General features: G+C 64.6%; 2 protein-coding genes across 2 annotated transcripts; one reads left to right on the top strand and one right to left on the bottom strand.

Moving 5' to 3' along the window:
- The first annotated feature begins 7,014 nt into the window (after nt 1-7,014).
- On the top strand, nt 7,015-13,246 carry ZNF598 (zinc finger protein 598, E3 ubiquitin ligase). The gene is given in 13 exon segments (XM_056135109.1): nt 7,015-7,082; nt 7,084-7,245; nt 8,716-8,829; nt 8,930-9,059; nt 9,159-9,370; nt 10,153-10,370; nt 10,469-10,586; nt 10,747-10,910; nt 11,018-11,090; nt 11,171-11,880; nt 12,000-12,138; nt 12,231-12,381; nt 12,457-13,246. Coding segments are annotated over 13 exon segments (2,613 nt in total). The 3' UTR covers nt 12,811-13,246.
- Nucleotides 13,247-16,310: 3,064 nt separating this feature from the next.
- On the bottom strand, nt 16,311-19,268 carry SYNGR3 (synaptogyrin 3). Its single transcript, XM_056135272.1, has 4 exons — nt 19,034-19,268; nt 17,451-17,688; nt 16,978-17,120; nt 16,311-16,888 (listed from the first exon to the last, which is right to left on the bottom strand). The coding sequence occupies exons 1-4, from the start codon at nt 19,130-19,132 to the stop codon at nt 16,679-16,681; spliced, it is 690 nt and encodes a 229-aa protein (XP_055991247.1). The 5' UTR covers nt 19,133-19,268; the 3' UTR covers nt 16,311-16,678.
- Between the last annotated feature and the right edge of the window lie 696 nt (nt 19,269-19,964).

Below are 19,964 nucleotides of genomic sequence, written 5' to 3'. Positions count from 1 at the left end.
TTTAACTGGAGAAGCACAAAAGGAGTAGAGGAAGTAGGGGGAAAGGTAACACAGTAACAAAGCCAGAGCCTCCCGAGAAAGGCAGTGGGGAAGGCAGCAGGAATGACAGGCCTGAGGGAGTAAGTGGGAGAGGGAGGACCAGAGGGTCCGGTCAGCGCAGGACCCCTGGAGGGCCTGCGGGCTGTGGTGCCGGGAGGGGTGGGGCCAGGGGGAGGAGAAGGCGGGCAACGTGGAGAGTCAGGGGCTGCCAACCTGGGGTCCCTGGGATGGGTTAGGAAGGTAATGGGGAGGCTGGCAGGTAGGAGGCACCTGGGAGGTGACCGGAGGTCCAGGTCGCTCTTCTGCACCATGCAATGTACACAAACCTCAGCGCTGCCCTGGCCTCCCCAGCCACCAGGGCCTAAGGGTGGGATGGGGCCCCCCTGGAGGTGTGGCCTAAGGGTGGGTTGGGGCCCCCCTGCAGGTGGGGCCAGTTAACAGTGGACACCCTGTTAATGGCCTACCTAATGGGTGTTAATGGCCTTGCTTAGGGCCTCCTCCCTCAGGCAACAGCGGGTGAGATCAGCGCAAGAGCCCGAGAAATGTCCACTGCAGAGACCCAGGCTCGAGGGAAGCTGCAGTGGGGAGCTGGGGGCGGGGGGAGCACCTTGCGCCCGGCTCCACCCACCTCCAGCTCCCACCGGGCTGTGGCCGAAGGAGCAGCCATCCAGCGCCACCTGCCGCCTCTTGGGGGCATTGACCCAGCCCTGCCCCGGACTGCGGCAAAGGCTTGGCACGCGCACCCCACCCGCACCCCCCAGCCTCTCTGTCCAGCAGGGAGAGGAAGGCAGCCCAGCCGGGAGGTCCTCGGGACCTACACCTGCCTCTCTGGGCTGCAGCGGGGCCCCAGGGCCCCAGAGCCAGGAACTGAGGGGGAATGTCCTGTGTGAGGCTGACTCTGGTCCAGTCCCTGGCACCATTTGGTCCTTGGAGCATCAGGCGCTACCGGGCCGAGCCATACCACCCTGAATGCTAGTAGGGCTCAGTGAGTCCAGGAGAGGCGGAGCCGGAACAGCTTTGCTGATCCAGCTGGGGCCCTGTGCTGCTGTGGGCTGAGTGCTCGGTGGTCCCAGTTCTCACAGGCTGGGAGGGGAGGGAACAAGAATGGGGACAGGCCAGCCAGCGGTGGAGCCCAGAGTTCGGATTTCTGGCCATTACTGTGGGGACCATGCTACGCACGCTGAGGTTCCTGGTGACTAGGGCACAACCCCGAGCTGAGCACAGGGGCAGCAGGGAGAAAGGATGGGCAGAGACAGAGTCTGCCACTGTCTGGTCACAGTGTAGCTCCTGGCGTGGGGCCTCCTGTGTGGAATCAGGGTTGGAAGAGGGGCTGGGGAGTACCGGGGTGACAGGACACTGTGGGAATCCAGCTGGAAACTCCAAACTGCCGGGAAGGGAACAGGAGGCCCCTGGGAGGCGAGAAGGTGGACACTCCTGGTCCCCTGTCTGTCTTTCAGGGTCAGCAGCAAGACTTTGCCCCGCCCCGCTCCCGCCACTGTGGGGGGGGAGCCGGTGAGGGGAAACCCTAGGACCTAGTCTGGAGCCCCCCCCCCCCAATCAGAGGTACTGGAGAAGGAGAAATGGGTAGAGGCCAGGGTAGCGTCCCCTCTGGGATGGGACAGACACCGCGTGGCTGCAGGACCATGGGAGGCTGGATCAGAACACACAGAGACGGTGATGGCAGGTCATGGGGGGGCTTTATTGAGCGCCAGCGGGCTGCAGGCAGGGGCAGCACTAGGACAGGGGCATGGTGGCCCTCGGTGCAGACCAAGGCAGCTCGGCGGGCTCCGCAGAGGTTCTGGAAAGAAGAGCAAGGGGTGAGGATGGGCGGGGGGCAGGTGGGCTCCGATCCGGGGGCCCCTTCCCCGCCCTCCTACCTGGCCTGCTGCTGCTGCGGCCCGGTCCAGGCAGTGACGCGCGGGTTGCGACCCGCCCCGACGGGCATCCCGGGCCCCGAAAGCGCATCGCGGGCGGCGGGCCCCGCCACGGCCGCCTCTCCCGCCGGCGCGCCCGGTCCGACAGCGCGACGCCAGACGGGAGGAGCGCGGCGCAGGCCCAGGAGCAAGCCGGCCGCGCGCCCCACCGTGTGGAAGCGGGGGGTCGCCGCGTGCTTGTACCAGGCGTCGGCGGGCTCCGGGGGCAGCTGCAGTAGCAGCAGCAGCGCCAGCAGCAGCGCGCACGCCGGGGGCCGCTGCATCTCCTGAGCGGGTCTTCGCAGGACCGGGAGGCTGCGGAGCGGGTGCCCGCCGCCGGGCTTTAACTGCAGGGGGTGGGGGCTGCTCGCACCAGCCGCGCCGCTGGGATCCCCAGGACGGGGGCGGCGCGCAGCAAAGCCGCGTCCCTGAGCGGCCCTCGAGTGGAGCCTCCTGGAGCGCCCCCGCTCCCCTCCTCCCCGCTAGAGGAGGGGCTGCCAGGAAGAAAAGTGGGGCCCATGGGGTGTGGGGAGAAACATGTGCCCTCTAGCCAAAGCTGTCGATGGGGGGCAGTGGGAGTGCCCCTCCGCTGCACTCTGGCCCATCCCGCCCTCCCCCTCCAGCTTGGTGCCAGCCGCAGGATGGGTGTTCGCCTAGCCACTCTGGGGGGTCTGGCCCTCCTCACCCCAGTCTGCTGGCCTCCACCCAGCGCCCCCATGACGCCAGCACCCTTTCTGCAGTCAGGCCTGGGGCTGGTCCTGTCCACCAGCTCAGGATGGCATCCAGCCCCCTCTGTACTGGCCACTACTTGACCTTTCTTCTGAACCTCACAATCTCCTACTCATCCCTTCACAACTCTCTCAACTCCCAAAGGTGCTGACCTGAATCCTCCTCACCCCCACCCTGTGTTACCCGGGTGCCTGCCCGGAGGAGGCAGCCATGAAGGATACCACCCCCATGCCAGACTTGGCATCAGAAGCAACTTATTCTTTTGTTTTTGCTTTGGGGGCCACGCCCAGCTGAGCTCCGTGCTCAGGGATCACTCCAGGTAGGATTGGGGAACCATAGGGGGTGCTGGGGATCAAACCCCAGTGGGCCATGTGAAAAGCGGTTCCTTGCCCACTTTGGGTCTGGCCCAGAAACAGCTTATTCTGACCCCAAGAGGAGTCCTGGTCCCAGTTGCAGTTGGGGACCCAGGAGGTCACCTGTCGGCCCCATGTTTGGAAGGGCCACTGGGCTGGGTGGGCACTCGGAGCCTCCTCCTGACTCCTCCGAAGAAAGAAGGGTGATTCAGGGTAGGGGACACAGATCCAGAGAATTTCGGGTGCAGAGGATAGGCCTTCTGGGGCATCCCTGGGACGGGTTAGCAAGTGGGCAAAAGGCCTGCACGATGGCATGACGGGAAGGTCAGCAGGCAGCAGCCAGCCTCCTCGCCCGGCCCTGCATGAGTACAGGTGTGCCCAGCACACTGGCCTCTGTGACTTAGCAGGTGTTGGCCCCTCCCGGAGGGCACTTGGACCACCGTCTCTCACTGCCACCAGAAGGGGACTTGCCCCTAACTGTGTACTCACAGCCAGGGCCTGGAGTGGGTGGCAGGGGGCAGCCAGGGCAGGAGGGCGGGGGGGCAAACGGGGAGCAGGAGGGAGGCAGCCAGGGCCCGGGGACGAGGGGGCTGGGGGAGGGGTGGGAGCAAAAGCACTGGGGGACTGGGGTGGGGGCAGGAGGACTGAGGAAGCTGGGGGCCTGAAGGGTGCTTGTACCCAGCCGCCCCTGCTGCAGGCCTGCTCCCGGGGGCCCTCGGGCTGGAGAGGATCCTGAAGTGTAAGTGCGTGGGCAGCGGGCACAGCACGACTGCATCCTCCAGGGACCCGTGCAGCCGCCCCCTTGCTGCCAGGAGACCACAGGCACACAGGATCGGGGGCTGTAGGGGGCTCAGGAGAGCCGGAACCAGGAGGGCTGTGGGATGTGGGAAGGGGGTGCCAACTTGGCTAAAACGGAGGGGAGTGAGTCACAGTTGCCCAGCCAGGCTGCAGGCAAGGACAGGGGTGCCAGACTGTAGTGAGACAGTGTCTGTAGTGGGGGACAATGACTGTAGTGAGACAGTGTCTGTGGTGGGGGACAATGTCTGTGGTGGGGGACAGTGTCCATAGTGGGGAACCATGTCTGTAGTGGAGAACCGTGTCTGTAGTGGGACACAGTGACTGTAGTGGGAGACAACATCGTGGTGGGACACAGTATCTGTTGTGGGGAACAGTGTCCATGGTGGGGGACAGTGTCCGTGGTGGGGGATAGTGTCTATAGTGGGACACAGTGTCTATAGTGGGAACCAGTGTCTGTAGTGAGGGACACAGTGACTGTAGTGAGGGACACAGTGACTGTAGTGGGACACAGTGTCTCTGGTGGGACACAGTAGTCTGTAGTGAGGGGTATAGTGTCTGTAGTGGGAAACTGTAGTGAGACATAGTGTCTGAGGTGGGACACAGTCAGTAGTGAGGGACACAGTGTCTGTGGTGGGGGACAGTGTCTGTAATGGGACACAGTGTCTGTAGTGTGACATAGTATCTGTTCTGAGGGACACAGTGTCTGTACTGGGAGACAGTGACTATAGTGAGACACAGTGTCTGTAGTGAGACACAGTGTCTGTAATGGGACACAGTAACTGTAGTAGGACACAGTGTCTGTGGTGGGACACAGTGACTGTGGTGGGACAGTATCTGTGGTGGGACACAGCATCTACAGTGAGGGACAGTGTCTGTAGTGGAAGACAGTGTCTGTGGTGGGACAGTTGTCTACAGGGACCCTTCTTGGTCACAGGCAGCTTGGGGTCCCTTTGTCAGGATTTCCAGGGCGCTCTGTTCCTATTCCTGACCACAGGCCTGTGTGGCCGCCTGTGCTGCTGTATCAGGGTTCTCCATCGCAGCACCCGGGACATCTGTGGGGAGCCCTGTGTACTGCAGAGTTGGAGTTGGGTGGGTCCCTGGCCTTTCCCCAGTTATATGAGCAGAGTAGGTCCCCAGCTGTCTGCAGGTCAATGCCTGGAGCTGCTAGAGGGGATGTCGAGGCACCAGAGTACAGAAGGGGGCTCAGAACTGCAGGGCCCAGAAACCTCGGAGGCTGGGAAAGGGTCAGGCCGCTACTCGGCGGAGTATCTGCCCTGGGCGCAGAACCTTTACCCCGCAGTGAAAACGGACATAAAGACTAGGAGATGGTCCTGCCTAGTGCAGAGCGCCCAGCGAGGCTAGTCTGGCTGGCTCTGGGGGGCTACTCCTGGCTCTGTGCTGGGGGTCACTCCTGGCGGTTTTCTACAGATCATGCGGTACTGGAGATGAAACTGGGGTCTCAGAAGTGTTTGGTCCTTTGCTCCGTCTCCCCAGTCCCCTGCAGTCCAGGCTGGAGACTGTGCTCCCAAACCCGAAGAGATGAAATCCCCCGTTGTCCTGAGTCCCCTGATCGGCAGGGACAGAGAAGAATGGGCCACTCAGCACCATGGCCTCCCCTCACTTCCCCAGGACATAGCCCAAAGGTCCCAGTCTCCAGGCGCTGGGTCCTCGCACCCACATGCTTGCATGCAGGGGGCCGTAGGGGGCGGCTGGTGGCAGGGCATCTGCAGGCTGCGTGCTCTGTCCTTTGGGAGAGCCATTTTGTGAGCGGCTCCAAAAACCGAAGCCCTGGAGGAGTGGGGGTTCCCAGTGGCTCCGCACTTGCCCACTGCTTCCCACGCCCCGATCTTGCTCTCAGCTCCACAGGTGGCCCCAGACAGCCTGCACGTCCCTCTGGCCTGCCCCTCAGGGGCCGACTTGTCCTCGAGCTTCTGGCAGGGGCTCAGGGTGGATGGTTGCCAGGGCCTCAGCTCTCTGCCCTTACGTGACTTCTCCAGGCAAGGAGGAGCTTTCCCCGGGGAGAGAAGTGGGTCCGGAAAACATGCTTCCCTCCGAAATGCAGGGACTGTCTGGGTCCTTTAGTCCCACCGTTCCCCGCTGCCTCCCTTATTTTGTTAGCGTTCTGATGTTGGAGTCCCTCCATTTCTGGTGTGCCAGGGTGTGGAGGTCGCGCAGTGCTCAGGGCCAAACTGGCAGCCTCACCCCTGGAGCTACAGCCCAGCCTCTTGTGGCTCCGTCCCCAGGAGCCTTCCAGGCCTTGGTTCTCTCTGGTACCTGGACTGGAACACGGTCTCGCATGCCCTTCCCGCTGCCCTGTGGCTCTGGCCCCGCAACTCTACCTGGGAGTTGCTGGCTGGAGTGGGTTTCACTGGGACACGGGGCAGCACAGGTCCTGCACCGGGAACGATCCGCACCCTGCGGAGGGAGACGGAGTGGGCTGGAGCCCCATCCCTGCAGCCTCCTCACCCCCTCCTCAGGGTGGCTTCCCACTGGGATATTCTCCTCCTCTCCCTACTCTGCCCCCGGGTTTTCTTGCCTGTCCGCCTCTGCTGTCTGGTCAGGGCTGAGGCGAGGAGGGGCGCTGGGGGGACTGGTCAGCAGCCCGCCCCGTAAATGAGGCGGACAAGGTCTGCCCCGGGTCCCCAGCGGGCAGCTCTGCTCGGCCCTGCTGCCCGTCGGCTTCCATGCAATGCTGTCTCTTTCTCGGGGGTCCTGCAGGGCGCGACCCCGCCGCGGCACGCCCACCCTGGCAGCCCCGAGGCCGCCGGGCCGTGCAGGGGGCACGAGGGGTCTTGGCCAAGACGGCCGAGCCGGCCTGGGGGTCGCGGGGTCCGGTTCGCGCGGGCCACCGATAGATAGGAGTCTCCCATCAGGCGGTGGCCGCGGTGGCCGTCCGCCCGGCGTCCCGGGAAGCCGTCTCCCGGTCCCCGACGGCCCTAGCGCAGGAGCCGCGGGGCGGACCGGAGAGAGGAACAGGAGCGGGCGCGCCGCCGGGGCCGGCTAGAGCGCCCGAGCGCGGCGGCTACGCTCTAGCCCGCACCTCGGTAGGCGGAAGCGGCAGCGCGCGCGGCTTCCGCCGGGCGGGGCGGTTGCGGGGCGGGTCGTGACGTCGCCGGAAGGGGCGGGGCCCGCGGAGCCAGCCGCGCCGCGCCGCGCCGGCCGGGAGGGGCCGGAGCCGGACCATGGCGGCGGTAGCCGCGGCGGCGGCGGGGTCCGAGGGGCGGCGCGCGGCCCTGGAGGCGGCGGCGGCGCCCCGAGCGGGGCGGCGGGAGCTGCGTGCTGTGCTGCGGAGACCTGGAGGCCACGGCGCTGGGCCGCTGCGACCACCCGGTGTGCTACCGCTGCTCCACCAAGATGCGGGTCCTGTGCGAGCAGCGCTACTGCGCCGTGTGCCGCGAGGAGCTGCGCCAGGTGCGGGGCGAGCGCTGCGGGCGGGCGGGCGGGTGCCCCCCGCGCCCCACCTGCCCGCCGGAGGAGTGGCCGCGCGCCCCGGAAGTGCCGGCCCGGCAGGGATGAGGCCGTGGGAGATCCGGGAACCTTGGCCCGGGCGGCCCCGAGAGCACCTCCCCGGTGCCAGGCGGCCGGGCCGGCGTGGCATGACGTAATCCTCCCGGCCAGCCGCCCCGCTCACCTGGGGCTGCCCGGGTGTGACCCGAGCCGGGCTCCCGCTGCTCGGCCCTGCGCCAGCGGGAAGGTGCCCCGTGCCCACCCACCTCCGCCTTGCCCAGGTCCTGCTTCCTCTCGCCCGCTCCCGGGCCCTGGGACTCCCTTCGTTGCATTCTGGGGGAGGAAGTGAAGGAAGGGCCGGGAGGAGCGCCCAGGGCCCCCTGCTACAGACCCAGTTTGGGTGCCAGCCTGGCTCTGTGGCTGGACCAGTGTGGGGGCCTGGGCAGAGGGGTGTGTCTGGCAGCCCCATGGCCTGGCACAGGCTGGAGGGGGTCGGGAAGATCTGTGCCTCAGGCTCTGCTCAGTCGGCTCGGGGGTGACCGTGCCAGGCTGCACGCTGCAGTAAGGTTCCAGCACCCCGTCCACCTCCTGGGGGCCAGCCCTATGCTGGTCAGAGGCAGGGACGTGTTGTCAGCTCCCAGCTGCTGGAGTGGCCACCGGCGGTGGCAGCTCAGCATGTGGGATGCTCACGTCGCTCTGCCACTCAGCGCTGCGCCTGCAGCTGCTCGGGGACTGGGCGGTGTATGAGGGGTGGCCGGGCCGTGACCCTGCATGCCAGGGCGAGGACGGGCCTTTGGCCGATTCGGGGGTGCTGGGCTGGCAGCTGTCAGTAGACTCGGGTTCCTGTGGCCTTCCCACATCCCCTGCCAGGGCTGTTCCATCCCACACCTGGGTCCAAGGGAGTGGAGGACAGGAGCTAAGGTCTAGACGGGTCTGGGCTGCCCTGAGGGGAGGCCTCGCCCAGACAGGGGAGACATGGGCACCAGGCAGCTCCCTGCCTGCTCAGACTCAGCCCCACTCCCCTGCCTGGGGCCTGCCTGCCTTGCTCGGGCTGCATGGAGTCCGAGCCCCCAACTCTTCGCTCTGCTGTGGGGGCGGTGTCCACTCGGCCTGGCCTGCCTGCACATGGCCACATCCGGGCCTTTGGGGCCCACCGTCCTGCATCTGAGCTGAAGCAGGTGACCTTGATGTGACCTTTCTGCGCTGAGGGCAGAGCTGAGGCCACCGGTCAGGGCACCCTGCCTGCAGTCCTGGGCCAGGCCCAGTGCTGTGGGGATCCCTCTTGGCCTGTTGGGGCTACGGGTGCAGTGGACGGGCTCAGTCTTGGGCGGTCAGCGGTGGTCCCTCACTTCCCCATGACTGTGCCAGCACTGGCCTGGCCTTGCGGGCGGCGGTGGGGCTGGGAGCGATGGCGCTTACCACCGCTCCGGGCCCAGGTGGGTGTTCGGGAAGAAGCTCCCTGCCTTCGCCTCCATCGCGCTCCAGCAGCTGCAGCACGAGAAGGCCTACGACATCTACTTTGCTGACGCGAAGGTGCTGGCCTTGTACAGGTGAGAGGCAGGGGCAGAGGGCTGGACGCCACCTTCCGTGCGCCCGGGCAGGGCGGGGGCAGACGGGTGGATGCAGCCCCGTGGCCTCTCATGTGCCCAGGCAGTTGCTCCAGCACGAGTGTCCGCGCTGCCCAGAGCTGCCGCCCTTCAGCCTCTTCGGGGACCTGGAGCAGCACATGCGGAAGCAGCATGAGCTCTTCTGCTGCAAGCTGTGCCTCAGGCACCTAAAGGTGGGCCCGGGGCTCCCACAGGTGGGGGCCACAGGCACCGCAAGGCGGGAGGGCAGGGACAGACCCTCAGGGGGCCACCACGCCTGCTGCCTTCTGCAGATTTTCACCTTTGAGCGCAAGTGGTACTCACGCAAAGACCTGGCCCGGCACCGGATGCAGGGGGACCCCGATGACACCTCGCACCGTGGACACCCCCTCTGCAAGTTCTGTGATGAGCGCTACCTGGACAATGACGAGCTGCTGAAGCACCTGCGCCGGGACCATTACTTTTGCCACTTCTGTGATGCTGACGGTGCCCAGGACTACTACAGGTGTGTGTGCATGTGAATACAGGTGTGTGCATGTGAGTACAGGTGTGCATTGTGAGAGTACAGGTGTATGCGTGTGAGTACTGGTATGTGTATGTGAGAGTATAGGCGTGTGCAAGTACAGGTTTGCACATGTGAGCGCAGGTGCACGTGTGAGTGCTGGTGTGCGCATGTGAGTACAGGTATGCGCGTGTAAGGATGCAGGTGTGCGCATTTGAGTGCTGGTATGTGCAGACTACAGGTACGAGCATGTGAAAGTGCAGGTGTGCACGTGTGTGTGCAGGTGTATATTCGTGAGAGTGCAGGTGTGCGCGTGTGAGAACAGGTCAGGTGTGTGTGCATGTGAGAGTATAGGTGTGTGTGAGTACAGGTGCACGGGTGTCAGCACATGTGTGCGTGATTACAAGTGTGCGTGTGTGAGAGTACAGGTATGCGGTGAGAGTACAGGTGTGCACATGAGAGTACAGGTGTGAGAGTACAGGTGTGTATGTGTGAGTCTACCACTATGTGACCGCAGGCATGTGCGAAAGCATAGGTATGTGTGTATGCACATATGTGTATCAGGGTCCAGACTATAAGGCATGTGCGTGTGCAGCTGGGGCCCCGGGAATAGAGTAGGGGGTGTGTGTGTGCCACTCAGAGGGACCTCGACTGACTTGAGGGGTCGGGGGGACGTGCAGACCGTGGCGGGTGTGTGGGGTCAGCTGAGGCTGGGGCTGGGGCTGGGACTCCTGCACCTCCAGGGGCTCAGTCTGGTGGGTCCTAACCCCCGGCTGCCTTGCCAGTGACTATGCGTACCTGCGCGAGCACTTTCGGGAGAAGCACTTCCTGTGTGAGGAGGGCCGCTGCAGCAGTGAGCAGTTCACGCATGCCTTCCGCACCGAGATCGACCTCAAGGCCCACAAGACGGCCTGTCACAGTCGCAGCCGCGCCGAAGCACGCCAGAACCGCCACATTGACCTGCAGTTCAGCTACACGCCGCGGCACCCGCGCAGGGCGGAGGGTGAGAGGGCCCTCCTGGCGTCCCTGCGGTGATGATGCCCCAGAGCCCTGAACCGCGGGAGCAGGGGCCCCGGGTGATGGCCCATGTGCTGGCTGCAGGGGTGGTCGGCGGTGACGACTACGAGGAGGTGGACAGGTACAACCGGCAGAGCCGTGCGGGCCGGGCTGGTGGGCGCGGAGCCCAGCAGAGTCGCCGAGGAAGCTGGAGGTACAAGAGGTGGGAGGCCTCCCTTGCACACGTGATATTCTCGCCACCGCGGCCGTGCCTGGGAGGAACCTGGGGGTGAGGGATCAGAGGACTGTGCCCCGCACATGGCCCCATGCACCGGCTAGCCTGTCGGGCACGCCTGCCCTGCCTGAAGAGCCACCCTCCCCAGGGAAGAAGAGGACCGGGAAGTGGCCGCTGCCATCCGGGCCTCGGTGGCTGCCCAGCAGCAGCCGGAGACACGCAGGAGTGAGGACGGCGAGGAGGCCGCACCGCGGGGCCCGGAAGAGTCCCGAGGCCCCCGACGGCCCCCACGGACTCAGGGTGAAGGCCCAGGTGAGCCAGCCGCCCGGGGACATGTTGGGTGGCCTTGAGCCTTGTCACCGGGGACTGACACCCCAGTGGGCCGTGACACAGGATGGCTCCCCTTCCCTGTCCTGCAGGCCCCAAAGAAGCCTCCCCAAACGGACCCGTGAGCCAGGAGGCCTTCCCAGCCCCCGGGCCAGCCCTCGTGAGGTGTGTGTGGGTGCTGGGGGCAGGGTGTGGTGACCGGGTGGGTGTGGCCGGGCTACTGACCCCTACTCGCCCCGGCTCAGTCCCCTCGTGCCAGCCCCTGTGAAGCTCAAGGACGAAGACTTCCCCAGCCTCTGCGCCTCCACTTCCTCAGGCCTGGCCCCCACGGCGGTCTCCGCTCCCGTGGGGCTGGCTCTGGTGTACCCCGCGCCCCCCCGGGGCAGGAGTACCTTCCAGGAGGAGGACTTCCCCGCCTTGGTGCCCTCGGCCGCCAAGCCCAGCCCTGCCTCCACCAGCCTCCTCTCTGCCTGGAACAACAGCAAAAAAGGGGTCCAGCCCAGCCCCGGGGGCCTGGCGGCCAGGAAGGCTGGGAAGGGGTGCAAGGGCGGGAGGAAGGGAGGGCCGGGCCCTACGGAGGAGGAGGAGCCCCGGAGTGTGCCCCTCGTCGGGGCGGGTCCCATCCTGCTGGCCCCAGGTTCCACCCCCTCTTTCACCAAGGTGGGCAAGAAGAAGAAGGTGGGCTCGGAAAAGCAGAGTGCCGCCTCGCCCCCCCCAACCCCCCCTGACCAGGCGTCAGGGGCTGAGCACCCCACCTCAGCGCCCCCTGGCAGAGCTGAGGGGTCCGGAGCCATCATCGTCAATGGACACACAGAAGCACCGACCCTGGCCCGAAGCACCCCCAAGGAACCCCCTGGGCTCCCACGGCCCCTGGGGCCCCCACTGGGCCCCACCCCTCAAGAAGACTTCCCAGTACTTGGTAGCCCCTGCCCGCCCCGGATGCCGCCTCCCCCAGGTAGGGCACCGGGCTCCCATCTGCTTGCAGGCATCTGGGCAGGTGGGGGGTGGGAGCGGCCCCCGTGGGCTGGGAAATGGGGTGCGGGTGGGTCATGCTCTGGGCCTGCTCCCTCCTAGGCTTCAACACTGGGGTGATCCTGAAGAACACCCCACCCCCACCAGGGCTGGTGCCCCCTGTCAGCAAACCACCACCCGGTTTCTCCGGTCTCCTGCCCAGCTCCCACCCCTCCTGTGCTCCCAGCAGCAGCACAAAAGCGTGAGTGCTGGTGGGCCAGACCCTGCCTCTGGGGACCGGGGGAGGCGGGCGCTCTGTGAGGCTAGGCTTCCATGGCTGTACCCCTCACCCAGGTCTCGGCCACCGCCTGAGGCGCGGGCCTACCTGGTCCCTGAGCACTTCCGGGAAAGGAACCTGCAGCTCATCCAGTCCATCAGGGACTTCCTGCAGAGTGACGAGGGACGCTTCAGCCAGTTTAAGAGCCACTCGGGGGAGTTCCGGCAGGTGAGTGGCAGGGTATGGCAGGAGGGCCGGGCTGCAGGGGTGGGGCTGGCCGGCAAGGCTTCTTCTCTGTGGCAGGGTGTCATCTCCGCGGCCCAGTATTACAAGAGCTGCCGGGACCTGCTCGGGGAGAACTTCCAGAAGATCTTCCAGGAGCTGCTGGTGCTTCTGCCTGACACGACCAAGCAGCAGGAGCTGCTGTCAGCCCACGCAGACTTCTGCGGGCGGGAGCGGCCGCCCGGCACCAAGGCCAAGAGGAATAAGAAGAGTGCATGGCAGGCCAGCAGCCGGCAGGTGGACCTGGCCTGCTGTGTGTGTCCCACGTGCCGGCAGGTGCTCGCGCTTGGGGATGTGGACAGCCACCGGGCGCTACACGATGCCAGCGATGAGGACTTCCCGTCCCTGCAGGCCATGGCCAGGATGATCACGTAGCTCCTGCTGCCGTGCGGCCCCAAGCAGCGTGCTGAGTGCCGCCACCGTCGCCCCTGAGTGCCAGGCGGCCACCAGCTCAGGCTGCTCAGCCGGCCAGCCTGCAGGGGTCTGCAGGAGCTGCCTCCCTCGTCCTCCCGGGGCAGTGGTGGGCCGGCCCAGACACGGCGCCCCGTCCACAGTGCCAGAGCCAGAGGCTTCGGCACCAGTGCCCTGAGCAGGACGCTGCGGGCTCACCGGTGCTGGAATCGATGCTGAGTGTGTTGTGTAAATGGGTAGCTGTTTCACGGTTCCAGAATGTTCAGGATTAAAAGCAGACACAAAATTGTGCTACTTGAAGTTGAACCTTTTTGAGGCAAGCTGAATCTGGGATCTCAAATCGCCTCTGATCTTTTATAAGACAGTTTATCTTCAAATAAATTTATTTTGCAATAATGCACATGCTGGGTGTTCTGAGCTTCTCTGCCTTCTGAGCTCATAGCCCAAGACCCGTCAGCAGAGTCTGGCCCTGCAGTGGAGGACGGCCCGGGCACAGCCTGGCCTGGTGCCACGGCCTTAGGTGCTATGGCTGGGCTTCTGCCCCCTGTCCGGGAGCCAGTACCTAAAGAGAGACTAGCCTGGTGGCTCAGAGGGTACAGGGCATGTCTGAGAGGTGTCCTGAGTTACTGAATCTTGGGAGGAGGGCGGGAGGGAAAGCACAGCAGTTGGGGCGTTCACCTTACACACAGCCAACCTGGGTTTGATCTCCAGCCATGTCAGCTGCTTTTTAAAGTTACATGTGTTCCACATCGAACCCAGCGATGGCTTTGGGCACTGGTTCCTGAGAAAGTTCTGTGCATGGCCACCTGTGTCCGTGTCAGGAGCCTCTTACTGGCAATCATTGGAACCTGGAGAGGCCCAGTGCCCGACGACACATGTAGCAACCCAGCCGCAGTGAGGGAGGTTTAAAAACCACTGCGGAGGGTCTGCTGACTCAGGTGCCTGATGTTGCTGCAGCAGAAACAGGTGGAGACAGCGCGGCTGCGGGGCGGGGGAGACAGTGCGTCCGCACCTTCGTGTGTGTTTTCCTTCATTGAATTGAGGGCCACGCTAGGCAGGGCCAGACCTTATGTGGGTTAGGAAACCTGGGCGTGAGCTGCCAGGAAACAGGAAACCCAGTGCTCTAAGCTGCCCCTCTGGCCCCAGGGCTCTCACCCATGCTGGCACCGAAGGCTCTGCCACATGTCCCTGCCCAGGCTTGATTCCCAGTCCTAACTGCCTTTGAGTTGTGAATTTTTCCCTTTAAAATGTCTGCAAGGCTGGGGCTGGAGCAATAGCACAGTGGGGAGGGCATTTGCCTTGCACGCGGCCAACCTGGGTTTAATTCCCAGCATTCAATAATGTCCCCTGAGCACTGCCAGGAGTAATTCCTGAGTGCAGAGCCAGGAGTAACCCCTGTGCATTGCCAGTGTGACCTAAAAAGCAAAATAAATGCCTGGCATGCAGTCAACCCAGGTTTGATCCCCAGCACCCAAATGGCCTTCTGGGCCCAGCAGAAGCGATTGCTGGTTGTAGAGCCAAGACTAAGCCCTGAGCATGGTCATGTGTGGCCCTGCGCACCCCTCCCAAAAGTCTAAAAAACAGGCTCAGAGGATTAGTATCTTGCATGTGGCTGACTAGGGTACGATCCCCAGAACTTCATATGGTCCCCGAGCCCCACCAAGAGTACAGAGCTCCACCAGGTGTGGCCCCAAAACAAAAACGTGTGAGAAACAGGAACACACAACCCTTGTAAATGAGACTGAAGCACAGCAGAAAGCGGACAGAGAGCTGCGAAGGCAAAGCAGCACAGGACAGCCAAGGACGCCAGGGCAGGTGGCCGGTGAAGAGGTGTCCGACAGGAAGGAACACTGACCTGCCAGCATCACTGACTGGAAGAGGACACACAAGCCTGTGTGATGACGCCGAGTGAGAGGGAGCTCAAGATCACACATTCACGTGGAGAAAGAGCAACAGAAAGAGAACCTGGAGAGATCAAGGGTGTATGGGGGAGGGGGTGCAGCCTCACATCCTGCTGACCAGGACCAGAGTACTGTCAGGAGTGAGCCCTGAGCACCACCGGGAGTGGCGAGAAAGCCAGTACTCAATGGCTGCAATCACACACGCATAAAGACAGATCAGAAGTTCCCAGAGCCCAACTGGGGCAGCAGAACTGGGGGACACCTGTTCCATAGGTGCAGGGTCCAGAGCAGATGGCAGTGACAGCTGTACAATACTGCAGCTGGAATTAATGCCACTGGACTTAACGCCTAGATGTGAACTGCCAAGGTTTACTATGTGTGCACAGACCTCTGAGATGTTTGCTTGTGGATCTACACAGACAGGAAGTCACAGTGAGAAGGATGCATCTACGAACCGCAGGTACCGATGAGTCTGCTTTTATTTAATTTTATTATTATTGGTTTTTTGCCTCTTGGGTCATACCCAGCGATGCACAGGGGTTACTCCTAGCTCTGCACTCAGGAATTACTCCTATAGGTGCTCAGGGGACCATGTGGGATGCCGGGAATCGAACCTGGGTCAGCCACCTGCAAAGCAAATGCCTACCCGCTGTACTATCACTCCAGATCCTGAGTCTGCTTTTAAAGAGGGTCACTGGGCCGATTTCTTGCTCTGCAGGTGTGTGGCCCCAGGTCCAACCCCGCAGCACCAGAAAAGAAACAAAACCCCAAAACCTCAAGCAGAGGAAGTATTATCAAAGAGCCCTGGTTGTCCAGAAAACGACAAAGGGGGCCTCCTGGCAGCTCAGCCTGGCGGTGCATTTCCCAGGTCCAGATCAGCCTGGCAGGGGTGGGGCAGAAGTGACGCCACAGCAGACCCATTTCCAGTCTTTATTGTAAAGAAGTTGCAGTTGGAACAGGGGTCACTGAAAATACACAATCACAGATTGGTCTTTCAGAAGAGGAGAGGAGAGGAGAGGCTAATATATACAAAAATTGTAAACATGTTCATTTAATTTCCACGCGGAGTGGCCTACATGACACACAGGCTGTCATTCCACCATCACTGCAGCAGGACATTCTGAGAATGAAATGTGGCAACGCATTTGGGATCACAGGATGTGGAAAGCCAGCTTCAAGCAATGCATGAGCGGTCAGTGACGCACAGAGGGTGCGGGGGGGGGGGGGGGGGTGTCGGGGTGGGGCTTGCACGAAATGGCCATCTCCTGGGTGTGGGCAGCTGGAGCATCCAGGCGCACTCTGCAGGAGGGGCTGGTCACACCTCGTGACTCACTAGACATGCTCTATCTGCAGGCTGGGCCAGGCCTACAGCTATCACATGGTGACTGCACAGCCAGAACCGTCCACCCAGGCCAGGGCAAGCAGGTGCCACAGAGGGGCCGTTTGGGGATGAACTACTGGGGACACCTGGACACTAGACCACAACACGACATCAACAGGGCCAGGCTATGGAAGGGAGCCTGAAGGGCGTGGACAGAGCCTGTGGCTGGCGGGGGGGGGGGGGGGGGGGGGGGGGCGCACCATGACAGGAGGGAGGACAACCACTACCCGCAGGAACGTGGGAGGAAAAGTGACCACTGGGGAGGGGCTGGGTCCCTCTTCTAGTGGGGTTAGCCCCGACCTGGCTGTGGAGGGCGACTGGACAGAGCCCTGGTCTGGCTGTCTCCTAGGAGGATCCCGAGACCCCAGACACTGCCCAGGACTGGACTGGCGCTTCTCAGGGCTTTAGGCCTGGGCCTGGCAAGTAAGGGCCTGGGCGGACTTGTGGGGAAACTCAGGCAGCCTGCAGGCCACCTCCTCTTTGGCCCAGGGGGCCAGGGAGCCTGTGCTGACCAAGCAGCCTCTGATCCAGGGCCGGGGTCTACTGGCCACTAGTAGGCAGGCACCTGATAGCCTTTGGGGCTGCTGTCCAGCGTCTCGGTGAAGGGCGGGCTCTGGTAAGTATCCGTGCCCTCCACACCGCTGCCCACCGGGTACCCGGGATAGGCCTGACCCGGACCCGCGCCCAGCTGCTCGGTGGCAAAAAGCGACATGTCGGTACCCAGGCGGAACCGCTGCAGGGCCTTCAGAGTGAGCGCCACCTGCGGGGGACGCGGGGTTAGGTGGGGCGGCCCCCTCCCCCGGCCCGCCCGCGCGCCGCCCCTCCACGCCGCCCCCCCCCAGCACTCACCCAGCTGAGGATGGAGAAGAAGCTGAAGGCGATGGCGGCGCGCGCAGCATCCCCCGCCTGCGTCGGGCCGGGGCCGGGCGCCGTGCGCTGCCATTGGTTGGTAAGGAAACAGAAGCCCACGAACCACAGGAAGGACCAGAGCCCTGCAGGTACCGGGCGGAGGGTCAGGGGGAGGCCACGCCACACGCCGCAGGACCCGCCCCAAGGAGAAGTCCCGCCGAGGCCCCGCCCACACCAGGCCCTCCTGCTAGAAGCCGCCCACCGCCCCGCCGAGGCCCCGCCCACCCGAGGAATAATTTTACCGCAGGCCCCGCCCACCCCGCTCTGGAGGGAGCGCCTCGGCGAGGCCCCGCCCTACTGAGGCCCCGCCCACAGCGGGCCCGGCCCAAGCGAGAAGCCGCCCGCCGCAGGCCCCGCCCATCCCGGAGAGGCCTCGCCCACACGAGCAGCCGCCCGCCGCAGGCCCCGCCCACCTGAGAAGCCCAGGTCCAGCAGCACCGCGCGGCGGCGGTCGCGTACGCTGCTGATCTGCTGGAAGCGCAGGTCCAGCAGCAGGAAGGCGGCGCAGGCCAGGAAGGCCCCGAGGCCCAACGCGACGCCGAAGCGGCAGGCGCCCGCGTTCCCGTTGAAGACGCAGCGCAGCTCGGGGCCGCTGTCGGCGTTCACGTAGCCTTCGTTGACTATGGGCCCGAAGACGGCGATGGAGAACACCTGGGGGCGGCGGGGCGCTCAGGCCGCGGGGAGGCCCGCTCCTTCCCCGCCCCCGGCCGAGGGGGCGTTGTCAGCCGGCACCACTCAGGGAGCATCTTCTGTGCCCAGAAAGGCCTCAAACTGCGGCCGCAGGGGCCACGGAGACAGCCCCACGCTGGAGCGCACGTCCCCTGAGCACCGCCAGGTGCAAACCCGAGTACTGAGCCAGGAGCAGCTCCCGAGCACTGCAGGTGTGGCTCCATAACCAAAAGACAAAAACCCTGCAGCTCTGGTCTGTTTTAGCTCTTAGAGCCTCCTCCCAAACCACGAAGCGCCACAGTTCGTTCCCCGATTTGGACGGGGACAGGGACCCCAACAGGTGACGTGCGTTTGAAGCTGGGGACTCTGCACTGCTTGGGCCAGGGAGAAGGGACAGGAGCGTCATTCTCCCGGCGGTGGCGCTGGGCATGTGGGGGCCTTGCAAATGGGGTGGAGCTGGTGAGCTGTGGGGGACAGGAGGATGGGGCTTCCCAATGCCCGTCAATGGTTCCACGTAACTACTTATTAACGTGGCCGCTGGTGTCTGGGAGCCAAAGGCAACATGTTGACCTCAGCATCCTGTGCGCAGGAGCTGGGAGTCAGGTCAGCTGTGGCCCGGGGTCCCTGCGAACCAGACGCTGGCCTTAGCAGCCCTTTTTCTAAGGCAAACCCTGTGGTTTCCACTTCTCTCCCGCCCCAGCTCAAAACTTCTAGGGGACATGGAGGCACACGGGAGGCCTATCTGTTCCAGAAGGCAGGGGTCCCGGTTCAGCCCTGGCACCACCCTGGTCCCCGTGAGTAAGCAGGGCTGCCAGCACCCCTCCCGTCTCCCGCCTGGGAGGTGGAGCAAGCAGCCTAGGGGGCGGGATGCCCCTGCCGGCAAAGCTGCCCTCAGTCCTGCCTCCCACACCACCTCCGGGAAGCGCTCCCCTCCTGCAGCGGCACACGGAGCAGTCTAGAAGCCCCGAGCAGGCAGGCCCGCTAGCTCCTGGCCCGGGCTCGCTCCCTGCGCTCGCCGCCAGAGAGATCCGGGAAAAGGCGGCTAGGGCTGCCAAGGGGCTTGAGGGGGACCCAAGGAGAATTGGGGATGGGGGCGGCCGGCGATGACCTTTCAAGGTCCCCGGCGGACGCCCTGGCCCCTCCCCCTCCAGCAGGTGGGCGCGCCCTGCCGGTGACGTCACCCAACCTGCGGCCGGCGGGGGAGGGGCCGCGAGGACGGGGACAGGGACGGGGATAGGGATGGGGATGGGGGCAGGGGCGGCGGGGTCGGGGGGGGGGGGGTTGGGTGGGGTGCGAGGCCGGTGGAGCCGGGCCCGGGGCCACTCACCCAGGACGCGACCCGCAGCAGGGTCTGGGGCCGCAGCGCAAAGCTCACGGGGTCCACGGCGGCTCCCGCGCGGCCCGCGCCGAACGAGGCTCCCTCCATGGTCAGCACCAGCGAGCCGCGCGCCCTCGGCGTCCTCTGTCCGTCGGTCCGTCCGGCCGGCCCCGCCTGAGGCTGCCCGCGGCTGCTGCCGATGCTGCAGCCGCCGCCGCCTCGCGGGAACGCGCGCCGGTACGGTGGGAGCGCGCGGGGCGGGGCGGGGCCGAGCCCGCGCCCCCCGCTGGGTCCACGCGCGGGGCTGGTGCCTCCGTCCGCCACGCCCACCTCCCGCTCCTTGACCGCCGCCTCCCCAGCAGCATGGGGCGAGGTCCCAGCGCCCCCCGACCGTCTCTGCTCATCCCAGCGGGCGCGGGCGGACCTGGGTTCCAGCCTCTGGGGGTGGCAACCGAGTCTGAGAGTCCCAGTGGCCCCCTACTCCAGGAGAGGGGAATTGGCCCTGGTGCGTGTGCCAGCGGTGGGTTCCTGCCATCCCCTGCCCTGGCTTCCTACTGCGCTGAACAGGCAGAGGTCAGAGGGAGCCCAGCTGGCTTGAGGGAGAGGTGAGGGGAGCATGGGAGGGTCAGTTGGGTCAGAGAAGCCTGCATTTGGGGGCCCAGTGCTGGGCTCGAGGCTCCGCCCGCAGGCCACGGCCTTCAGGAGGGAGTAAGGATGCGGATCCAGGCCCCTGAGGACTGTGACATGTCTCAGAGCCCCCAGATGTCACTCAGTACCTCTGGCCTCTCAGGAACTCTTCCAGCTACATCATGTCCCCATTTTTCTAAATTTGGGAGCCACACCCTCGGGTGCTGGCTGTCAGCAGTGTGAAAGCACCCTACCCACCTGTGCTGTCTCTGGCCCATCCTGTCTCCTTGTCTAAGTCCATATTGGCACCTAA

This window comes from Sorex fumeus, unplaced genomic scaffold (assembly GCF_029834395.1).
Source record: "Sorex fumeus unplaced genomic scaffold, SorFum_2.1 ptg000110l, whole genome shotgun sequence".
Lineage (NCBI taxonomy): Eukaryota > Metazoa > Chordata > Mammalia > Eulipotyphla > Soricidae > Sorex > Sorex fumeus.
Note: the sequence above shows the minus strand (reverse complement) of the source record. Positions and strands in the feature narration are given on the sequence as shown.

Coding starts and splice junctions, on each gene's coding strand:
- SYNGR3 (XM_056135272.1), bottom strand. CDS start 19,132: ATGGAGGGAGCCTCGTTCGGCGCGGGCCGCGCGGGAGCCGCCGTGGAC. Junction 17,121..17,450: donor GCTGGACCTGGGCTTCTCAG/GTGGGCGGGGCC, acceptor CGGTACCTGCAG/GGCTCTGGTCCTTCCTGTGG. Junction 16,889..16,977: donor TCTTCTCCATCCTCAGCTGG/GTGAGTGCTGGG, acceptor CGTCCCCCGCAG/GTGGCGCTCACTCTGAAGGC.